Source organism: Rhipicephalus microplus, chromosome 1, assembly GCF_043290135.1.
Source record: "Rhipicephalus microplus isolate Deutch F79 chromosome 1, USDA_Rmic, whole genome shotgun sequence".
NCBI classification, from domain to species: Eukaryota; Metazoa; Arthropoda; class Arachnida; order Ixodida; family Ixodidae; genus Rhipicephalus; species Rhipicephalus microplus.
In genome coordinates this window covers 122568255-122593001 of record NC_134700.1, presented here as the reverse complement: position 1 = coordinate 122593001, position 24747 = coordinate 122568255, and the positions used below count along the sequence as shown (strand labels likewise).

At 43.0% G+C, this 24747-nt stretch overlaps 1 protein-coding gene across 1 annotated transcript in view; it reads left to right on the top strand.

Moving 5' to 3' along the window:
- The first annotated feature begins 9147 nt into the window (after positions 1-9147).
- LOC119185697 (neural cell adhesion molecule 2-like) overlaps positions 9148-24747 on the top strand; it is a 92775-nt gene continuing 77175 nt past the window's right edge. The window contains exons 1-2 of the mRNA XM_075867070.1: positions 9148-9420; positions 10057-10231. Coding sequence (XP_075723185.1) covers positions 9148-9420; positions 10057-10231 — 448 coding nt within the window. The remainder of the gene's footprint in view (positions 9421-10056; positions 10232-24747) is intronic.

Here is a 24747-nt window from a genome sequence, read left to right as displayed (position 1 = left end):
AATGTTGTAGGCCCGTGTGCTCAGATTTGGGTGCACGTTAAAGAACCCCAGGTGGTCGAAATTTACGGAGCCATCCACCACGGCATCTCTCATAATCATACGGTAGTTTTGGGGCGTTAAACCCCACATATCAATCAATGACAATGAAGACAATTTAAATATTATCAGACAGCCAGTACAGGTCATACTAAGAATAATTATTCCATAACTAAGGAACAATTTGGCTTCTTATGCATGTAATATGTTTGAAAAATATGTGCGGCCGGTGGCGAATTAATATGCATAAATTTGTGCATACAAAAATTATTATTCTGAGTACCACGAAGCTTATGCCTTTTTTCTCAATCGCTAAAAACGTAGATGGCAAAACAGGAGAAAAGGATATATGTCAGCCAAGGATGGGTTTACTAAACTATGACAGCTGGGTCTGTAAGTCATGACTTCCTGTGCACATTATCTTGTGTCGCGTAGAAGTTAATCGTCGCTGCAATGAAAGCAAGCGCAAGAAAAAATCACGGCACTGTGGCAAAGGCTGTGGTGTGCGGCTGTCTCCGGCATTTGGGGAAGCCAGCAAGGCTTCATTAGGCGCTGGTGAAAACGTTGCTGCTCATCTGTAGTCGTTAACCTTCGAGATTTGAGGTCGCCCGCAGCTATGTCGTAGCCCTCACATTTTGCTGAATACTGTTCCATCAGCCGCCCCGCCGCGGTGGTCTAGTGGCTAAGGTACTCGGCTGCTGACCCGCAGGGCGCGGGTTCGAATCCCGGCTGCGGCGGCTGCATTTCCGATGGAGGCGGAAATGTTGTAGGCCCGTGTGCTCAGATTTGGGTGCACGTTAAAGAACCCCAGGTGGTCTAAATTTCCGGAGCCCTCCACTACGGCGTCTCTCATAATCATATAGTGGTTTTGGGACGTTAAACCCCACATATCAATCAATCAATGTTCCATCAGCGATTAATATGGCGCTTACACGGTAGTGTACCACGCCCATTAAAATGACAGGGAATAGAGTGACTCAAGTGTTTTACCCTGAATCAGTGTTTTTGTTTTGTGAGAAGCGGTTCACATTAGCGTTCTGAGGGGAGAGCGGTCGTGGGTTCGGATGAGTGTAATATTGAAGCAATTAGGTAATTGAGAAGACATATTATAATATACACACTAGTTGAAAATATTTCATCAATACCCTACTGACACGTACTGCGTATAGTTGTTCTGAATTGGTGATGTTTATTAGTATTTGTTTAAAATAAACTTCTGCTCTGAACTTGTGCTAACTTCGTATTGCACCCTCTTTTCGAAAATGGCGTAGCTTGCACGCAGCTACAGAAGGTGTGAACCTGTGAAACTGGAGTATTTTGAAGACTAATCCTATTGATTCGAGGTTGTTTCTAGGTCTTTGATCTAGGTGATGTTGGTTCTTTCTAGGATGCGTCTTGGTCGTTGAGAGGATTGAAGAAGGTGATCTTACTTGGTGCGACGTTCATACTCATCGCGGAGAGGTTCGAGCTAAGTCACATACACAATATGGTTGCCCAAACGTGAAAGAAAGAATCTTGCACTGAAACCGCACGTTTGCTCTCGATCTAGGTTTGCGGCCCTTCCTCGTTGATGTAGCCTTTCTATCGCTTCAGAGTCTCCTTTCAGCCACTGATCTCATTCCTATTACTAGTTTTGATTTTTTGAACGTCCTCGATTTTTTCGGCTAACTGCAGTTTTTTCGCATACACTCTTTGAGCAGACTGTTCCATTTTTCATTTTTAGTGAACCAGTGTTGAGTAATGGGATGAGGCGAGTTTCTGTGACGCACACCCATTTATGATGATGACAGTTATCACCGGGTGGCTGGAACATCTGTTCAAAAAACAGAAAAGGCCACCTTGCGGCAACTAGTATAAATTTCACTTGTCAGTACGTCGTAATTTCCAGGTGATAGTACAGTGAAATGCAAATACAAGCTGCATATCTATGTCTCTTTCGTGGGCAAACAAAGAGCACCCACATTTGAGGGGCAACTTTAACTCACTACTTACTTTGTGGTCTTCTGGTCTGTTGTAAGCTTGGCAGGATTTCCTGACTCTACCAAGTGTGACTGCTTACGTCATCGAAGTAGTCAATCATTGCCAAGAATAGTTAAAAAGCTGGGTGAACAAATGGCTTTCAAATGCATAGGGACAACATGTAAGCAGGTGCAAGAAATTTTGGGCATCATGGCGACGCGTCTTTTGTCGGTACAATGTTTCTTCTGGAGCCTACTGTTGCTTTCATCAGTCAACTCATCCTGGTGTACTTAAAATGAAATAATTGCGGAATTTGGTGCATGAAACTTTTTACTTTATTGCCTTCCGAAGTACTGGCTTACTTTTATGCATTCATTTCTCCAAACTGAGCCCTGTGTATGGGGATATGTGCTCTTCTAAAGAAATCACATGCGAGTGTTTGTGGAACACGTAAGAAACGTGTGTTAATTCGTTAAAGCATTTCGAGTACCGAATGATTGAGTGGTAGCCCAGTATACTTAAGCATAGATGAAGACATTGTACTGCTCTCAAATACAAATCTTTGATATCTCCAATACAAAATACCAACATGCTTCCAACCTTGGGCTTGGCCCCGAGCTCACCGCAGAAAAAAAAACTCTTGCTGCGTTGATCACAGGATGTGTGTGCTATTGCCAGTCTGGCTCGATTACTCTGAGCCATCAAAACGAGGTCAAATGAATACAAAATTCATGAAATTCTTCTTGTATTTGTTGGGCCCCGGTGCTGATAACGCATATAACAATGTCGGATGGGAGCCGAGTGCGTGCGATAACGGTGACTTTGCATTCCGCAAATCACTTCAAACAAGCCGAGATTGAAATTGCGTGTGGTGCGTATTCATCTAACTGGTACGGAAGAGAAAAGGACGTCGTATGTACTTGAGTATTATTCTCGAGATCGGTGCAGCAGGCTGGCTAATTATAGCTATATTCAAAAAGATATGTTGGGAACTCTAGAAGCGGTATTCTTTTTTTGCTGCGGAATAGTCTGTGATGCGTTCAATCAGGCATTATATTGGGACACCTCAACCATTTTTTTTGTAGCGCTAAAACAGTTACGTATGATTGTCCTGTTGTCGTAGTTGAAGTGCATGTATAATAATATTTAGTTCAACGCTACTCAAATAAAATACACAATCAGGGAACGATTTCTAACACTGATCAGCAACAGCAGTGCACCTTCAAGTACAAGTAACCATTATATTGCCGTGCCGCTTCCCAATGCGTGACCTAAAGTTTACCATTTATTCCAATTATGCTGGCTAATGGTTAGTGTTGATACAGGTGTGCGCGTTTCTGTTTATCATGCACTAGCATGCCCCTGTAGATTTGATGCAACAATAGATGGTATAATAAATTGCCATTTCAACATTAATAATGAAATAAATGGGAAAAATTACATTTATTTCTGAGCAATGCTCTGATACTGCACCCTCCGTTTATCAACAAAGTAGTGGCGAGATGATACAGAGCTAGCAGAGTCATCTAAACTTATCACCAGATCACGCTCGTACCCTGTGTTTAACAAAAATTTCGCGCATGCTTGCCGTGATAGCCGCCTCGATGGACCTTGATGAATTCACGGGGACAAAAATAATCCCGCCTTGCACTCAGTAAACCTTAAACGGCACCTGATATTCTGTCGCTTACATTGATTAATCGATTACAAGCGGTTTCAGGCCTCGAACGTATGAACGAAAATGTGAGGGGTGCCCTAGATGTGAAAGCTAGCGGTGGTATTACTCAATGCTAAACAAATTGGACCATATTGCGTTCCGTATTCTCATTCTGTCTACGGTTCTAATGTCTGCTGCACGAATCAATACTCGACCTACCAGACCATGTGACCATAAAAAAACACCTACGATTGTAAAATAAAGCAAAGCGTCTACTCTTTTGTTACTTACTCGTGTTTTCATATTCCTGTGGCGCGATAACATATACGTACATGGAAGCAAAACCATACACAAACGTGCGTAGGGAACTTCACATCGACTGCAAGCGCGATAACAACGGCAGCCAAGACCTGGCACATAAGATCCACAAGTCGATACAACGAAGCCAGTGTTTGGCCATTCGTCTTGCATAATAAAACGATATCTACTTTTTGTTGCAGTAGAAGCGGTGACGCATATGCACCCAAACACAATCATAACTCTAAATAAATCAATGTGCCCAGAGTTGGCGGGAGTAATTGTAATCCGAACTACTACAGGAAAAAAGGCATCGAAGCCTGTCTTGCTGGTTGGACTGGTTCATCGGCCAGGACGTAATTCAGCAGCCACATGGTAATCTTGGGCCACAGCTTTTTACATATAGGGCGCGCCTGATGGCTTATACGGACCGGCCTTTTGTCATAGAAGAGAGCTTTCTGGTGGCCACAAGAGTCACTCGATCCAGGATGTAAAAGAATATGTCATAGATTTCTTGCTAATAATTCTATTCAATACTCGTAAACACATATGTTATATGTGAGGTACACCGTAAATCTGAAAGGCGTGAACTCCTTAGATGCGCATAAAAGCAAGAACGTGATCGTTTCGGCTATTTCGGGTCCATTTTCTGGCGTTTTGTGGTTCAATACATCACCTTCTGTAGTGCAATGTTAAACGGCACTTTAATGGAGAGAGGCCAACCATTCAGGTCCTCTGAACTACTTGCGCAGAGAAGACTACTAAAGGAATCGTGCTCTTCACGCCACATATATGTTGCACAAAGGCCACTGAGTGAACAAATTGAAGAAAAAAATTCCTTCAGGAAGCAATTCCGTCTTTCGTCTAACAAATGGTAAAGCCAGATGTGACAATCTCTGGCCCCTGCAGTGCATGTCATAGGGTACATGTTGTGTGCGTAATTTCCGTCCCTACAACAGACTGCATGACGCACGAAATGTTGCGACAAGGCGGTATTGGGTATGCTGAGCTCATGAATGCATATCATAGCATTGCCTTGCATTCTACTTCCACTGACAGAATTTAACCGAATGCAGTTTTTCATGTGCAATTTTTTGTAAGTAAATCGCAAGCTCATGCTGTACTTTTTCAATAATCGAGGTGCAGGCTTGGGAGAAACTAAGACGAAACAGGATACAGCTCTCTCATGTTTCGAGGCTTCAGAATCTGCGACAGCAAAGCTTCTGTGTCATTACACAGATCAGAGATCGAACGTGCAAAACCAATGCAATCTAAACGTGCGGGCACACACACACGCATATATAAAAAATAAATTCCCCCGATGCTCGTCAGCATATGTAGTAGTAGATATAAATAGGTTGCCATTTCAGCGTTGTAGAACGTGTTCTTCGGTGGCTCAGTGGTTAACGCCTCGCATTCACGACGCAGAGGTTCCACGTTCAATTCCGCGCACAAGAGTCTTTTTCAGAACTTTTTCTTTCTTGCATATATATATATATATATATATATATATATATATATATATATATATATATATATATATGAAAGTAGATGCGCTTTCACATAACTGTTTATACAGTTGTTATGTGAAAGCGCATCTACTTTCATATTTATAACCTTGCGGCAACCGAAGTTATTCTTATATATATATATATATAAACATATATGAATATATATATATATACGGTGCGTGATGGTGATGCCGATGTCGACGCTGGTGGCTGAAATTCAGCTGAGTGTGTCCATATATTTCCTATCGCAATAAAATGTGTCGAATGAAAGTTATTACTGACGCAGAATGAACACATTCTGAAGCTTTTCTTTCAACCTGCAGCGAGAGGCGATGCATATAAGTTTTAGGATATTCTACAACACTGCCCGTTAATATTCGTGCATCGCCACAACAAATCTTGGAATAATAAACAATCAAATCTGTATTTACGCGGGGTTGTGGTTGGTAATGAAGTATTACCATCGTAAGATTAACTTTGGCGCTTCGGTAGACAAGGGTAATCAATATGTGATGTTGTACCAAAAGGACCGATCACGTTTATAATGGTAATTAACGAAACTTGGTTCCACAATGAGCTAATCGCTGCTACACTTCTAATAGTCGTGTTTATTGAAGCTAGATAGGGACACTTGTACGTGTTGTGCAATTTGGGTCTCGGCTTCCAGTTTGGAGCTATCTCTAATTGTACTAAATTACAGTAAAGCCAAGTTTCACTTTATTTTACGCAAAAATTTAAATACAGGAACTCCATTTAATTGAAACAAAAGTAGCGTTTTCTCACAAAAAACAAAAACAAAAAGCTCCGCAAGTTCAGTGAAACATGGTATTCTTCTTTTCCTTGTAGTGGAAGGGTGCTAGTTAAAGAAAATGTGCTATATACACTTATTTTGTTAGCTTATTTGCCCTCGAGGGAAATTTTTAATATATAGCTATACCACAACCGAAGATTCCTTCGGAACATACCTTTACACAACAGCCGCATTTTTCCATCTGTGGTAAATCTGAAAGACGTCTGCGTTATTTTCTGGTGTTTATCTCTACAATTTCAGTCTCTGTTCAATCGGGAAGGGGCGGGATGATGCGAAAACATTGTTTCTCATGCGGAGATGAAACACGCCACTTCTTCGGGTTCCGAAATGAAGCGAACGTGTCGCTTTTCCCATGGGGCGATCGATGTCGAGGAGCCAAAGTTACGGCCAGACATAACGAAACCAGCAGTGGTTGAAGCGTTTCTGCTCGGACTCCTCGTACTCCCTTTCAGCACGATTGAGTTTCGTGAAGCTTGCTTTCACCAGGAGCCCCTGAGACTACAGGAGTTTATGGAATGCTGTCCTGAGAAGTTATTCCGGGCCTGAGGGTGACGAAGACGTTCTTTAAACATTTAATTAACTGCATTCCGCAAGCGGCTGTTTACTATTAGCGATAATATATACTGCAAAAACACTAACCAACTCTGACGTTACTCTTTACCTACTGTACACTTCTTGGTACACCTTAAAACTCACTCTCTTCATCATTTTACACACTGCAGGGCGGGATAGCGGCTATACAGAACTGGTTACAATCCTTGGCTTTACATTATTAGCTGTTCGCTAGCTAACTTACGCATAACTAATTAAACAGCCGAAGACGCTCAACTCACGCCATTCAGTGAAGATGGATCACCCGCGCGTATTATACGTGCACTCTTGCCTCCATTATTTTCAGCGTTGTTCAAAAGCGCTGATCCTTGTGAGTTCCTGAAATGAGCGGCGAATACATACCTACCACGCACAACAACGGCAATGCCTAGCCTCTTTGGTGGTGGTGTGTACAATTGCACACACGAAATTCGGAGAGACGTAAGCCACCAATTTTTTTTAGCAAAATTGCTTGAAATTTTCTGTGCATAGTTTTGACGCCAGTCTGACGCCAGGCACGGCCAGCGTCTGTCAGCGCTGCCCGGCGGCAACCGTCGCGAACTGCAACATGCTGCATTTCGCGCCAATGCGTTACCCAGACAACACTGCGTCCCCCTCTTTTTGTGACGGAGGGATGCCAGACGCGCTGAAACACGCATGCGTCAAACGAACGCAGCGCAGGGCGCGTCTGCGAGTACATGGCGGGACCGGCGCCTGGCGTGCCAGCGCCGGCGTGAAGCGACGAAATGAACGCCGGCGAGCACGCGCACCGCTTTACGTCGAAAAGTATTGGCGCCTTGACTTTGGCATGTAGTCTTGTTCTCATGTGGCACGCATCTCATTATTATTTTGTTTGCACCAGTCACATAGATTGGTCATCCATTGGCGTCACATAATAGCAATTCTGGCATATGTGAAGCTAGTGAAATGGCCGTGATCGCATCATCAGTGTGGCATGTATTCATGTTATATGACACACATGTCGGGATTATTATCTTTGAATGTGTCATTTACCTATGTCGTCCGTTCGCGCCGCGCAATATCGTGTTTGCTACATGTGGAACTAGCTAAAAGGCAGCGAGCGCATCATGAGCGTAGCATGTAGTCATGTTGTTACATGACATGTATCTCATGTTTATCATGTCCACACCAGTATTATACCTTCGTGATCCATTCACGTCCCAATACCAAACTTGGTATAAGTGAAGTTAGCGAAACGGCGGCCAGCGCATCATGAGCGTGGCATGTAGTCATGGTAATACATGACACTAGTTTCATGATTATCATCTTTGCACCAGTCGCATACCATCGTCATCCTTTCACGCACTGTAATACAAAATTTGGTATATTTGACGCTAGCGAAACGGCCGCGAGCGCGTCATAAGAATCATGTTGTTACATGACACGCATGTCATGATTTTCGTGTTAGGATCTGTCACTTGTGTTCGCCATGCAATCATTCCATACCTTACCAGTTTTGCAACATGCCATGTGAACTAAATCACCACAAGAGCTGCAGGACCATGAAATGTAAACTATGACATTCGTGACAGACACGGCCTGATTTTCTTGTTATGACTAGACAAATATGTTCTCCATACAGTCATGTTATACATATCAAGTTTGGTATTGATACCATCATCGAAGTGGCCAGGAGAGCTAAACGTCGTAGGCGGCTTGATAGATAGATAGATAGATAGATAGATAGATAGATAAATAGATAGATAGATAGATAGATAGATAGATAGATAGATAGATAGATAGATAGATAGATAGATAGATAGATAGATAGATAGATAGATAGATAGATACGCTCAAAGTCGCCGAAGTTCGCTAAGAAATGCTTCGCATTTAAAAGCGATGGGTACTGGTGTCCCGGGAGCATGGTAATGAAATTTGTGGGCATCTTGTTTGTACCTCTTCTGATACAATTAATGCAATACATTGTGAGTACCAGCCATCCACATATGATGTCGATAACTGATTAATAATTAAATTATATTCCGTAAGTGAAGGGCGAGAGTGTCCCCACAGGCACTTAACTTATATTTCCCCGCGGTAAGGGAGTAGTCACTCTTCTTTTTTTGAGATCTGCTTTCTGATTTGCTTTTTTTAAATTTTAGCACTGGCAGAATTGCTGTATGAAATTGCCTGATTATTCATTAATATCCTTGTGTGACTTGACCATTCAAAGAGGTTCTTACTTTTCCCACAATGTGCAGGCACTTCAAAGCGCCTGATTGTGCGCGAAGGTCACCAAACGGAGTTGCCGTGCGACCTACGTGATGCTTTGTCCAACGACTCGCTGGCCTTTGTCTCGCTGGCACTCGCCCGAGCGGGATTTTCACAGCGGTTCCTCCGGAGCGGCATCACCACTGGGATACGGCTTCCATGCAGCCGCGGCCAGCCGCGAGCCCATCTACACTGTGGACTTCGGACCTGATCCGACACTCAGCGGAGAGACGACTGCCGGAGCCACGGGTGGAAACGGAGCTGCAGGACGACGAGGGAACAACTTGCTACAACTGAGTGCCTCGCGCCATGAGCTCTTACGAGCTGTTAGACGTCTGCGGTTTTAATTTTGACACTGCACTTCAGGATTTCCCTGTGAATCACAGGATTTCCCTGTGAATAAATGTTTCGACGGCAGAAACATTTATTGATAGCGTCGGTGGAGCAGTGTCTACGGAGCTTGGCTGCTGTCCAGCTGGTCTCGCGGGCTAAATGGTAGAGCCCCGCTTTGTGTCCACTAGTCGGAATGTCCGGAGCCCTACGCTACGGCGTTCCTTATATTCATAACGTGATGTTCGAACGTAAAAGCTGATATTATTATTATTATTATTATTATTATTATTATTATTATTATTATTATATTAATAATATTATTATTATTATTATTATTATTATTATTATTATTATTATTATTATTATTATTATTATTATTATTATTATTATTATTATTATTATTATTATTATTATTAATATTAACAAGCGTGTGACACGTTCATTGTAAGCGTTGAATATAATAACAGGTGCTTTTATTGACCGTTAAGCAGAGAAAATACTAGGCCCTTTATTGTTTGATTCTTTTTCCTATGAATCAGCCATCTCGATAATAACTTTCATAAAGTACATAGAAGGTCAATTTGAACCCTACTGCAAATGAACACAATCTGTGCCATTCGCTCACGCAGGTGAGTCGCTCAGCAGGACACGGCTGGATCGGGCGGGCCTACTTTTCGATCATTGGCCACCCGGCCAGCCTCAAGGTGAACAGCGTTCGCTTCGAGGACGCCGGTCTGTACACGTGCACAGCCGAGTACCGGGATGGTGCTCGTAGAAACTCGACGGTGCGGCTACACGTCGTCGGTGAGTACCACAACAGAAGCGTCTGGAAGAACGCTAGTCTTCTTAGCCTTCTCCATTGCCAATTGTCGAAAATATAGTTCGAGGAGTGTAAACTGACCCCCTCCCTTCCTCCTCCTAACACCCTCAGGCACATCCGCCGGTGCGTTTTTATGTGTTGAATGTTCATTCTTTGAAACCACACTTGCTACACCCATCAGCATAAAGATACCATTGTAGAACCTCGTAAGTTTTTAACACACATAATCATTTACTTCACGTAACTTCAGTTTTTCACCTTAAGAAGTCCTTGGTAGGGGCACTACATAAGGGCTGGGGAACCTATTAGTTCATAATTTGCATGAGCATAACCAGAAATACAAAAAGAGAAAAAGAAAAAGAAATGCCAGATACGACGTACAGTGGGAATCCATAATATGCAAAGCACGAATGAAAAATGTTGATATGTCACTTTAAATTCAGCAAAACGTTACGAGGTGAAGGTAAATGATGCCATACATGAATTTTGATTCATGAATATCATGTTTGGATGTGTCGTTTACCTTTTTCATTGGTTCACGTCACGTCACACCAAATTTAGTATATGTGGAACTAGCAAAACTGTCACGAGCACGCTATGAGCGTGGTATGTTGTCATACCTTCTTGGGCTTTTATTTCGATTGATGCAGTGACTGCAATAGACGCATATGTGGCAATTGTACACGCAGAGACAACTTTGTAAATGCGAAGGGCGGAGATTTTAAAACTGGATACGTAAGCGTTCTGGCTAGTTTGAAGTCGGGTGTATGACAACGTTTTGCCTGCATTATCGTTAAGTGATGACTGCGGGGTAGTTGATAGCCGTTGTTATACTCTAGTGCATTTCCAGCTCATATTTGATGTTCATTATATATTACCCTGAATAATTATGAAAGTGCCAGCCAAAGATTGGTAAGGGATTATAATAAAAACAGCTATGTATGGTGAAAGATCTGAGCAGAAGAAAACGTGAATGAAGACTGAATTTGTAAAACATTAAAACGGAATCATTAAGGAAACACGTAAAAAATTACTACGAGTAGCCGACGCGTGTTTTAATTTGTGTATTTGTGTGTTTTGCTATTTGCCATGATGAAATGAATGCAAGTTTCAGCAATATGAGTATTCCGCCTCAGCGCTTTTACCGCTATGAAGAACTAGCAAATGCATTGGTGTTAGGCGTTCACAAAGAGAATCTGAGGGCCAGGAAATAGTTCATTTCTTTTTCGCAGGCCACACTCCTCAAGGTGAGCACAAATCAGGCATCTAACGCATGCTTGGTTGTTCGCATAATGCGCCATTCAGCAGGTTCATGGCTTTCACAAAGGCGCCGCAAGTACTTGAATCATGCGTACTTTTCAACCAACATTTCTGCCTTGTGCTGGTAATTTGTGTGTTGTGTGGACAATCCTTCGCTACTTCATGTACTAAGTTACTTATTATGTTCGTAATTATCTTCCCAGGATCTTACTTGATAACTTTTTGTTCATGTAATAAAGAAAATTGCTACAAAAAAGTATTAAGAAGAAATGGTTGCATTGCAAAGCCGATAGTGCCGATAAAAAGCTGAACGGGAATCATTCCGGGCTCGTCATTGCCTTGTTAAGTGAAGAGGCGTACAAGCGCACAGGTTTAGTGCCACATTACTTTCTTGTTTTGATTGCTTTAATATGCCATTGAAACGTTCTAATTATTAGCCCTGAAAAAAGATAATACCAGATCATTGCTACATGGTCTGCTTCTTATTTTGTGGCGTTAATAAGAACCCGAAAAAGCCTGATTTTTTTCAGCTGCCCCTAACGTATACATTAATAGCATTTAGCAGCTGGCGATAGAGTGCTTGTGCCAGCCCCGACTGTTATATGGCAAAACACGCCGTTTCTGTGCTATCGCAATAGAAGCCACTACTGCGAGCATTACTGGGCAAAGGTTTTTTGCTTCACCTACAAGAATGACGTAAGTTACTCTAGTGTTTCTTTTTAATCTAGCAGTCTAAGCATCACGCGCACACAAAGTTTTTGAAAATTTCAACGCATCTCAGCATTGTATGCACCAGGCTTCATAATTAGAATAAAAGTTTACCATTGCTGTGTATTATGGTTTTAAAGTTCGACAAAAAATTTACATAATGATGTTTTAGGACACCTAAGATCAGAAGTGCAATATTCCGTTTTGAAAACGGTAATATTTTAGCAGGGGGAAGCAATCGGCTGTTTGAATTTGATGCAAGAGAAAATGAAAAAGAATTGTAACCTACCAAGGCCCGAAGAAATTATTGTAGTAATGTAACAATGATTGCTCACAGCAAGCCTTATGCAGTGACAAACAGCCGAATAGACTACAGACCCATTCACTGTTTGCAAACACAGGCATTTGTTGACATCTGGTTGTTTACAGCGCTCTGCCTTATTAGCATGGGTGGGTAAGAAATGCGTTAGTAGATAACCCGCTGATTTTCTTCTCTTTTCTTCTGTTTATTTGGCAAAATATAGTTAAAAAGCTGTTCTTTTGAGCTAATAAAAGCTCCCTTGAACATTATGCATGTTCTCTTTATCCAAAGCACTAAGAGGACACTCTCCTTACTTTTGAAAAAACGTGAAGACGTTTTTTCAGTTTCGACTTCGGAAGCTGAAAAATGAGGTCACCGGAAGTTTTGTTGGGCCACAACGCTTGCAATCTTGAAATTGTCTATATTTATAAGCCTACACGTGAACTTATATAAAGAATTTCACTATATGCAACTCTGTATATGAACTGTTTAGCACCAACTCTACCTCAACCCCCCCCCCCCCCCCACCGACATTTCTGTATTCGATAACTGCAATTTAACGGTCTTATCATTTCTTAATTGTGCACAAGAATTTTCGCAAAAAACATGAACAACAAGGAAGAGAGCACTGACAGGCGCAGACTAACAGATGAAGTTTATTTTCAGAAAAACACACTCGTGAAAAAAAAAGCACGGACACCTGGTTACGATAACAGGGTAGCGGTTAGATACCATATCTCGAGTTTACGTAGGTTCACCGATGGCCTCGCAACAGGTATTTCAACCGACCTGATGTGAAAAAAAGCGTTAAACAATTTCTTTCACGGTCATATCTGTAAGCTGCAACAACTTCTTGTTTGTGCTTTTTTGGGCTCATTCTCACCCACAATGCAATACCATTTTGCCCAACGCTCTGTTCTTCATTTCACAAGCAGGCCGGGATCGATTGTGCTTGAAAGGCCCTCATGGTTGCCGGTAAATGTCGATGCGCTTTATTTTTCAACGGCATCTATGCACATACGCAGCGCTTCTTGTGGTGTTATAGAAATTGTAGAATTTAAGACCTGAATATGCTGCTCAAGATTTATACCTAACATTCGGCTTATCTCAGATTCATTACATGATGTGATCTTGCACTGCAAATGTGTAGGACGCGAGTTGACTTCCTGACCACGGCGGCTGCATTTCGATGCAAGTAGAATAAAATAACTCCGGAGCCCTTTTCATTCAGCGCAGGTTGCGGGAAACCAATTGCTCATAAATATTCCAGAGTTCACCATTATACGGGGCAGCAGAAAATCATAACTTGCGTGTGCCCTGAATTCCATTTAATTGAAAATAAGCCATGTTTCAGCTAGCATTTTCGTCACCTTTGATGGCGTGGGAAAAAGAAATCATAGCGCTGGCTCAATTTTAAACACACAGATTAACATAGGAAGGATTGATTAGCGTGTAAAATCTGCAAGTGATGTGAACTGAAGTGCTCTTCAACGTGATAGCATTAAAGAAAGAGTTTAGCAAAGCTTGAGATGTCCGTGTCATCGACTTCTTTTATAGGGAGCTAAATGTCATCTTGTCCGCGACCGACAAATGTCGAAAAAAAATCACTGCATTTCAAGCTGCCTGAAGATAATTATGGCGCGAAGCTTTCGGAGGTGATTAATGTGAACAAAGTTCAGATAGTACTGAGACTGATTGTGGTTGTGATATTTATATATTTTTTTATTCAAAGAGATAGTGCTGAGACCGATTGTGATATCTGGTATGAGGTTCCATGTTCCGGATTACGTTTTGACTTCATAATCACAGCTTCATTATCTATCGTCTATGGTGTAGAATTTCCTTGTCGGTATTGCCGCCTTGCACCCGCTTCAAGTTTTCTAAACTTCGCGTCAGCTTGGCGTTTTTCCCGCTTAGCCTTTGCTTTCTTAGCCCTAGTCTGTGGTGTAGAACATTGTTGTCGCCGTCACCACTTTGCATCCGCTTCCTTATCTTTTGTCTCCGTGGTAGCTCTCCGTCGACGGCGACGCTGATACTCAGCACAGATAAAGACGTGTTACGGACAGACGGGAGACGGCGGACATCATGAGGGCTTAAGGAGCTTCGCCCCTAAAAAGAGGCAAAGAAAGTGACCCACGAAACGTCACAGCTTTGCCGCAAAGGCGAAGCAATGAACGCGATAGCCACAAACCGGAAGGTCACGCGAAAAATGGCAAACAGACCAAACGTGCCCCACGTTTCTTGCGCACAAATGACCCACACAACGTACGCACAGATACAAATGAGCGCGAATAAGCGTCACAGTTATTACTTGGCTGTCTGGCTGTCTGACCCTCACTAGCAGCTTTGCCCCTTTGCAAGCTTTGGAGAGCATGCAAAGGGGCAAAGCTGCTGGTGAGGATCAGGTAACATCAGATCTGCTGAAAGTCGGAGGACAGATTGTGTTAAAAAAACTAGCCACCCTGTTTACGAGGTGTCTCCTGACGGGAAGAGTACCGGAGTCTTAGAAGAGCGCTAACATCATCTTAATACATAAGAAAGGAGATGACAAAGACTTGAAGAATTACAGGCCGATCAGCTTGCTCTCTGTAGTATACAAGCTATTTACAAAGGTAATTGCTAACAGAGTAAAGAAAACATTAGAATTCAATCAACCAAAGGAACAAGCAGGATTTCGAACAGGCTACTCAACAATTGACCACACTCATACTATCAATCAGGTAATAGAGAAATGCTCAGAGTATAACCAACCACTATACATAGCCTTCATAGATTACCAAAAGGCGTTTGATTCAGTAGAAATATCAGCCGTCATGCAAACACTGCGGAATCAGGGCGTAGATGAACTATGTATAAACATTCTGGAAGAAATCTACAGGGGATCATCTGCTACCAGAGTGCTTCATAATGAAAGCAACAGAATACCAATCAAGAAGAGTGTAAGGCAGGGGGACACAATTTCCCCAATGCTATTTACCGCTTGCTTACAGGAGGTTTTCAGAAGCCTAGAATGGGAACAGTTAGGGATAAGAGTCAATGGAGAATACCTTAGTGACCTGCGCTTCGCCGATGACATTACATTGCTAAGTAACTCGGGTGACGAATTGCAACTCATGATTTCGGGGTTAGACAAGGAGAGCAGAAAGGTGGGTCTTAAAATTATCTGCAGAAAACGAAAGTAATGTAAAACAACCTCGGCAAGGAGCAGCGCTTCGAGATAGGTAATAGTGCACTTGAAGTTGTAAAAGACTATGTCTACTTAGGGCAGGTAATAACCGCAGAGCCGAACCACGAGATTGAAGTAACTAGAATAATAAGAATGGGGTGGAGCACATTCAGCAAGCACTCTCAAATTATGACAGGTAGATTGCCACTATCCCTTAAGAGGAAGGTATATAACAGCTGTATCTTGCCGGTACTTAGCTACGGAGCAAAAACCTGGAGACTTACAAAGAGGGTTCAGCTTAAATTGAGGACGACGCAGCGAGCAATGGAAAGAAAAATGGTAGGTGTAACCTTAAGAGACAAGAAGAGAGCAGAGTGGATTAGGGAACAAACGGGGGTTAAGGATATCATAGCTGAAATCAAGATGAAAAAATGGACATGGGCAGGGCATGTAGCGCGTAGACAGGATAACCGCTGGTCATTAAGGGTAACTGACTGGATTCCCAGAGAAGGGAAGCGGGTTAGGGGGAGACAGAAGGTTAGGTGGGCAGATGAGATTAAGAAGTTTGCGGGTATAAATTGGCAGCAGCAAGCACAGGACCGGGTTAACTGGCGGAACATGGGAGAGGCCTTTGTCCTGCAGTGGACGTAGTCAGGCTGATGATGATGATGATGTCTGGAAAGCCGTCTTTTCCGCAAACGGAGACTGTGCAAAGAATGCAGAGACCTTTGTGCGCCCGCTAACTACAACAGAATGGTTCCGGTGAAAGCCCAAGGCACGTGATTCTCTACACCACGAGATAGGGGCGCGCATGTGAGTGTCCTCCTTCCACCTGTCTGCGGGGCAAAGTACGCGTGAGACAGGACAGTGCACGCCGTCGCGTCACGACAATCTGGCGACGAGAATCCCCTACTATGTGAAGCGCGCTCATTGCGTCATTTTTCTGGTAATGCTGAAAAGAAAACAGTTCCCCAGATATGGCCATTGGCAGCGGTAGGTGGTAGATATAAATAGCTTGCTGTTTGAACGTTGAAAGAGGTGCTCCTTCGTGGCTCAGTTGCTAACACCTCGTATTCACAATTCGGAAGCTGGCATTTGATTCCGTGCACCAGACTTTTTTTATTCATTCTTTTTCTACGTTTTTAAATAAATATAGATACATATACATATAACGTGAAGGGCAGTGGTGCCGCCGCTGGAGGCAAAATACAGCCGAGAGTCTCGATGTAATTGCTATCGCAATAAAAATTCTGTTCAAGCGCTAATCAATCCTATAAGCCGCATGTGTACCAATCATGTGTTCTACCATAAACCGACGCAACAGCTGGAGGGTGTTCCGGAAAAAAATACTGTATTTATTTTCATACGTTGTAGAACAAATTAATTAACACTCAAAAAAACATTAGGTTCAATTGAGAATTGAAGCTACACCATCTATGTGACAAGAACGTGTCCTAACATAAAGCAGCGCTATTGCTAAAGGCTACTGCGATTAAAAAAACACTCATGGAATGTCATGTAGTAGAAGGAGTCTGCTTAACACATGTAAGATTTCATGGCAGATGCATCGAACAGCACCATGTGTCAAACAAGTCAATTGCAGCGAGTGGGTGCTTTTAACACCCAGGCACTACAATGCGTTCCGACTTCTTCAATCTTTACCAGCGGCAAAGTATCAAGAGAGTAAACAACTGCGTAAGTTTTCCGGCCGCCTTGCGGGCGCGAAGTGGGCATTTCGCCAAGTCGTAAAAGGAAGAAATATGACGTAGTGGAAACTTATAATAACTGCACTTGCAATAGGCATTTTATGATAGCTTGAAACGACCAATGTTACGCGCAGAAGGACTTGGGAGAGTTGGTGCTTGTTAATAAGCATGATATGGCGTGAGTGTGCTATGATTTTTTTTATTAAAGATATAGTAGCGCCTGTGTTAACTGGTTCGGTGTGTCTGCTTTGTTTTTTTGCCCTAAATTATGAATATTATCACACACAGAGTTTCTTGTTTTCTTATTGCATGGTTGAGTCATTCCACGATGACCAAAGCGATGTTAACAATTAAAAAGCCATTGCGCACGGTGTCCCATTAAGCTACCGCGTGTACTCGTGATCGCGAAAATCGAGCGTCCTACAAGGTTTCGATCACAGACCAAAGCACATCAGAACCAAAAGAAATCAACTTTAGTTCATTACGGCTAACCAAAATTGACGTTAACCCGACGAGAAAGCTGTATCAAAGGAGTACATTTATGATGTTTATAAAATGGGGTTGGCAGTACTGCAACCAATATTGGCATTTCACGAATATTAGCGTCTATTTGAAAAGTAGGTCCGAGACCTGGCGTAGCTCTGTGGTAGAAAACTTGACTGCCACGCAGAATTGTTGGGTGCGATTACAGCCTGGAACTTGACATATTATCCTTTGAATTCTCTGGGTCGACGCTACCGATGTCTGGTATTTTTTAATGCTCGCGCGTTAAAATTGCTATGTGTGTTCTCGTCGTTCCTTGGTAGATACTAAGTGTAAATTGACTGTGGCACATATAAGCATACCAGCGGCACATACCCACCCTTGGATATGTGCCACTGTCCGGCTGGAAGTGTTTGATGACGTACGCTACGGGATTGTGACATTACTCATGTCTTGACCAGCACGTCATATTCCTCAAACCATCTTACCCTCCCATGCTAATTTAGGTTCACGCCAAGTTAAGAGGGTGACCACGAGAGCATCCAAACAAAAGCGGCTAGATAGATAGATAGATAGATAGATAGATAGATAGATAGATAGATAGATAGATAGATAGATAGATAGATAGATAGATAGATAGATAGATAGATAGATAGATAGATAGATAGATAGATAGATAGATAGATAGATAGATAGATAGATAGATACGCTCAATGTCACCGCAGTTCGCTAAGAATTGCTTTGGGTTTAAAAGACTGGGGAGCACAAGTATTGGGGCGCACACTTTCCTAAGTTCACAAAACAGCGACTTAAGGTACAAAGTTCAGATGTATTACAGACCGTACAAACAAGTGTCTTCGTGCCGTATGTGTGATATCATGCAAACGACCACTCGAAGCGTTTAAGAGGTCCTTATACCCGCAGTATGTGCCAAAATATGGCAGACCACTAAGAAATACCTAGACTCGCGCACATTTATGGATATACTTTTCGCCAAGTTGTCATCTTTAGCCTTGCCCCGCCGCGGTGGTCTAGTGGCTAAGGTACTCGGCTGCTGACCCGCAGGTCGCGGGTTCGATTCCCGGCTGCGGCGGCTGCATTTCCGATGGAGGCGGAAATGTTGTATGCCCGTGTGCTCAGATTTGGGCGCACGTTAAAGAACCCCAGGTGGTCGAAATTTCCGGAGCCCTCCACTACGGCGTCTCTCATAATAATATGGTGGTTTTGGGACGTTAAACCCCACAAATCAATCAATCAATCAATCATCTTTAGCCTTGGAAGTTTGTGACTGAAGATTCCAGATCACAAAGCCGAAATGCTCTACATAACCCACGTCTCCCGATATAGCCACCATTATTTTTCTCTGCTGAATGTTTTGTCTGCTGCTGGTAGATCTCATATACTGCCTTACAATAGACGCCGAGAGTCAGTCGTGCTGAAAACGTGCTACTTGAAACGAGAAATCTAATCATTAACGCATGCACAAAAACAATATATATACATATATATATATATATATATATATATATATATATATATATATATATATATATATATATATATATATATATATATATATAGTAGGAGTAATACTTCAATGGGCCAGTTAGTCTTCGTGAAGGTATGGGATATGGCACAACGGGGGCGTTACCAACAAGGATAAATATATTTATTTCCTAACAGTTTCGGGAGGGGTCCTCCCTTCATCAGGGGGTGAGTTATGGAGACCAGGGGATGAGTTAACTCATCCCCTGATGAAGGGAGGACCCCTCCCGAAACTGTTGGGAAATAAATATATTTATCCCTGTTGACAACGCTCCCTTTGTGCCATATATATTTATATATATATATATATATATATATATATATATATATATATATATATATATATATATATATATATATATATATGCACGGAAAAATGAATAGCATTCCGCAAGTTTTAGCAACAAGCATATCTTGTCACTCAAATGAGAACGGTCATTGCGCCGTAGGTTAAGGTGACTTGGGCTAGAAAGAAACAGATTATATTCAGAGACATTGTAAGGGAACATAATGGACAAAGGAAATGTGGGGAGCGAAATTGCCTCAAACCAAACGACAGTGGCCCGTAAGAAGGAGCACAATCCTTGGGATATTATTGTGGATCTCATCCTGGCTTTTTGTTTCTTACTTTAATATGAGTCGCTTTATGGTCTTATTTTTGACCTCGCTACGTCTGCAGTCACTGCTTTCGGATCTATCTCACCATCATTTTTTGTATACGCGCTATTTATTTTCCTTGCACCTATTCAATACTAAAGATACATTTCAGAGATTGAGAGCTCAGGTCGTGACCCCTTCTCGCGACGTCATGGAGTCTACGTGAAGAATACGAGGAGCCAGATAATTGACAGGGTCATGAGGGCTTATCGCACTATTCGAAAGGAAAATTGCTCCGACATCCCCCTGCTCAAAGACTGAAATAAGAAGGCTTGCGGGTTCGCAGTACTTGAACGGTGGCTATAACTTCGTACGTTGGAACCCTTATCACCGTTATCGGAAAGTTCCTCCGGTGCGAAATTCAGTGCGGAGCCAAGAAAACATCTTTATTTCAGAATGTAGCTTAGGAGGATGGCTTCTGTCCCTGCCACATATTCAACCCTTGCGATCAGCTTCAGCTCATCCTCGAGATGGAGCTAATCAAATCTGTCTTTCAGGGATCGTTAGCGTGGTATGGGCTGGGGAGATTTCATTTGAGATTCTTTTAAATTTTCTTCCGCATATTACAAGGACCCATGTTTTTCGTAGAAGTAGGAATGCGAAGACTATAGAGTAGGAGGTGGGACATGAATTCTTATTGGTGGACAGAGCGGTCCGTCCTTTTAAATAGTTACATGTGTGCTTGGGAGAGGCGGCGTTGTTTCACGGGTTGGTTTATGAAGTTGGATGATTTTATGGTATTTGACAATTATGACACGTAGTTCATGATTATCATGTTTGGACGCGTCATTCACCTTCGTCATTCGTTCACGTCATGCAATACCAATTTTGGTATAAGTACAGCTAGCGAAACAGCCGCAAGCGCATCATGAACGTGATGTTGTTACATGACACGCATATAATGATTATCGTGTTTGCAGCAACCACATACTTTTTCGTTCATTTATGTCCCGTAATACCAAATTTGGTATATGTGAAGCTAGCGAAACGGTGGCGAGCGAATTATGAAGCGTCCTATATACTCCGACGTAACGGTACGCGCGCACGCTGGGTGCAGAAAAGCTACGCTTTCAAAGTGCGAGTACTGTCTGACACCAGGTGCGACCAGCGCGACATGCGGCATTTCGCGCCGACGGAGTTATTAAGCCACCACTGCGTCTGCCTCTCTTCGTGACGGAGGGACACCAGGCGCGCTCAAACGCACATGCGTCAAAGCAACGCAGCACGGTGCGCTCCTGTAAGCATAGGACAGGCAGTTCAGCCTCTGGAGTGGCTTCGCCAGCGTGACGCGACGAAACCAACGCCCGCTCACCCGCGTGCCGGGTCACGCCCAAGTATATTGGGGCCAGAGTGTGGCATGTAGCAATGTTCTTACATGGCACGCATCTCATGATTATCATGTTTGCACCAGTCACATACCTGCGTCATCCATTCATGTCCCGTGATGCCAAGTTCGCTATATGCGAAGCTAGTGGAACGGCTACGTCCGCATCATGAGCGTGGCATTTAGCCATGTTATTACATGACACGCGTTATGATTTCCACGTAAGGGTCTGTCGCTAGCGTTCACTATGCAGTCATGTTATACCATACCAGTTTTAAAAAATGTCATGTGAATGAAATTATCGCAAGATCATCAAGACAATCAATGTAACTGATGACACTCATGAGATACATGTCATGATTTTCATGTTATGATTAATTATTTAAAATCGTCATACAGTTGTGTTATGCCATACTCATTTTGGTATCGATGCCATCATCGAAACGGCCAGGAGAGCTTAAAGTTGTAGGCGGCTATAGATAGATAGATAGATAGATAGATAGATAGATAGATAGATAGATAGATAGATAGATAGATAGATAGATAGATAGATAGATAGATAGATAGATAGATAGATAGATAGATAGATAGATAGATAGATACGCTCAATGTCGCCGAAATTTCCTAAGAAATGCTTCACATGAAAAACTAAAAAAAAGGAAGTCACTCTTGGAATCGCAGGATTTTGCCCTCACGATACATAAACTGTGTCTAGTATGAAATAACGAAACGTAACAGGTGAAGTGTAACGCAATGTAGTTGTAAAAGTGTGCAGGATGCATAAATAAAAGCTGATTGTTGAAAGAAAAATAAGATTGTGGCGGCATCAGGACGACAGGCACTTCGTAGAGCTTTCAAGCAAAGCCACTAATGACGAGGAGCATAAATAACAGCTTGATGCTGTTTAGCGAAAGACACTGTCATTCAGGCACACATCAAGCAAGTTTGAAGTTCTGGCCGATGTTATTGTGATAGGCATAATTTCTGCGTATTTGTTTTGCTGATATTCAATAAGTGGGTTTCAGTGCTCAGCACAAGGGCAACCTTTGAATGTAGGGAGGGAATGCCAAAGCTCTTATGTGCTTAGATACATCTTAACAATATAAATCACTGGATGGCTGAAATCATTCTGGAGTCAAGAAAAAAAATTGCCCGCAGCTTCCCTCGGGGGAACACTGAGGAGCATGCGGAGCAATTGGTTAACGGGGTGTTAAAGTGCGACTTATTTGGGTCGATGGCTAAATTGGTTAACGTGGTTGTGAAATGGGGTGTTAAATTGCGACTTACTTGGGTCGATGGCTAAATTGGTTAACGTGGTTGTAGGAGGGGGTGTTAAATGAGTGAACACGTACACACGTATGCGAAAGAGCGGCGCTGGTCGAAGGGACGTCGATCATTGTGTTTGTGGATTCGTTGGAATTCATTTCACCGCGACCTTGGACGTCGACGCGCCGTAGAAACCAACCGACGAGCGGCAACTGAGCGAGCGAGCGCCGACCTTGAGTATATATACAGCGCGACGGCGCATGCGCTGTCAGCTGTCGAATGTTCTCGAAGGAGAAGCGCGCGCGCGGCACAGATGGCGACGGCGCGACGGCGCATGCGCTGTCAGCTGTCGAATGTTCTCGAAGGAGAAGCGCGCGCGGCACAGATGGTGGGCGACGGCGCGACGGCGCATGCGCGCGCGTCAGCTGTCGAATGTTCGAGAAGTGGTGCGGACGGCGCGGACGGCGCACTACAAGGCGCGAGTATAAGATGCTTCCGCATCTAAAACAGCTCGCCTATTGATCTATACAGCTGAACCCTTCAATAATGTAACCAAGGGAATTGCCGCCGTACAAATAAATCTGGCGTTTCGGAAAACGTTCATAGCTTTCAGTGCATTAGTACTTTCTCGGCAACAACGATATTTCAGGAACAATCCAGCAATTAGAAAAGCTCCAAGTAGTGATCCGCAACATTTTGGTTTTTCGATTCATGAGCTAGTTGCGAACCGAGAATTTCGAAAACTGTTGCACCTATCATTCAATAGTTTTTATCCAACATAGGTCCTTAGACACTCAGAACTATTTTAGATAATGATGGCGTTGGCAGAACGGCTGTAAACGCCATTGGTCTTCCTGACTAGGAGGTCCAATCACTAGCATCTTGTGTAATAATAATTATTGTTTTATTCTCTCTCTCTCAGCAATTGTTGTAATAAACCAATTATAATAATTTCAGAACGTTAAACCCCATAAATTCGCATATTCTGCTGCGTCTACGAAGAGGACATTCTTGTCTCTACCAAAGGCTCGTAGTTGGACACTAATGACCTCTTTCTACGCTTTTTTTGACCCTAATTAGGTTCGGGACGCATGTTCTTGGGTATGTTAGCTGCGTGGAGCTTTTCTTCAATCGGGCTGCGCAGGGATTGTGGTTGCTGTGGTGGCTGTGATAGACTATACCAAGTTTGTCCGGATTGCGCCTACTCGTTCGGGTCCTGGCTAATCTCTCGAGTTGGCAAATTTGTTGTGCCTCTATCAGCTCGCATTGCTCGAAAATGAGCGCGTAACGTAGACAATGCCATCTAAAATACCGACAAACGTTTACTACCAATTGAAAGGTGAATAGAAAAGCTGTAACATTTGGTAGTTACCACTTGTCCGTCCTTTAGTTGTCTTTGTCTCTATTACGCACTCGTATTTCAAGCAATCAAGAATCACCAAGTTTCCCGACTAGTTATTTGGACAAGTTAACTCCTATTTCTTCTTCAAGCGTATTCTGCATGCCAAACTGTAGTAGAAGATCTCTACTTGTGCTTCCCGCAAGGCCCAGTTCAATCTTGCACTGTGTTCTTATTACGGTGTTCCGCTTGGTCTATTTAGCGGTGTACGAATTGTGGTAGGTGGCCACTTAGGTGTGTGGCTAATTACGAAGAAATAAATGAGTCCCACGATACTGGCGTCCTACATGCCCTGATGTGCGTTGGCGATTCTTCGGATGAGCCTCTTCATGTTCGTGGCCTTAATATCCGGACTCGTGATTCTTGCTCCGTTGGCACCATTTGATTCAGAGTCCAAGCACCTCAACCTGCTTGACCCTAGATATTTCTCTCGCTGCTTTGGTGCGTACGCAAATTTCTCTGTACTATGAATGTCGGCTGGAGCACTTGGGGGGGCGGTGGGGGGTCTTCAATTAGGCATCAGGTGATATGGGAGAATTTAAACTTTTTTGTAAGAGCAGACATGACCAGCTGCAACGAGGTACTGTTCCATTACCTCAACCACAGTCTGTAGCCACTGCTCCGTTTCTTCGTTACATCCATCGCATACCCAAATCGCGCAGACGTTTGCGTATACAGCGTGATG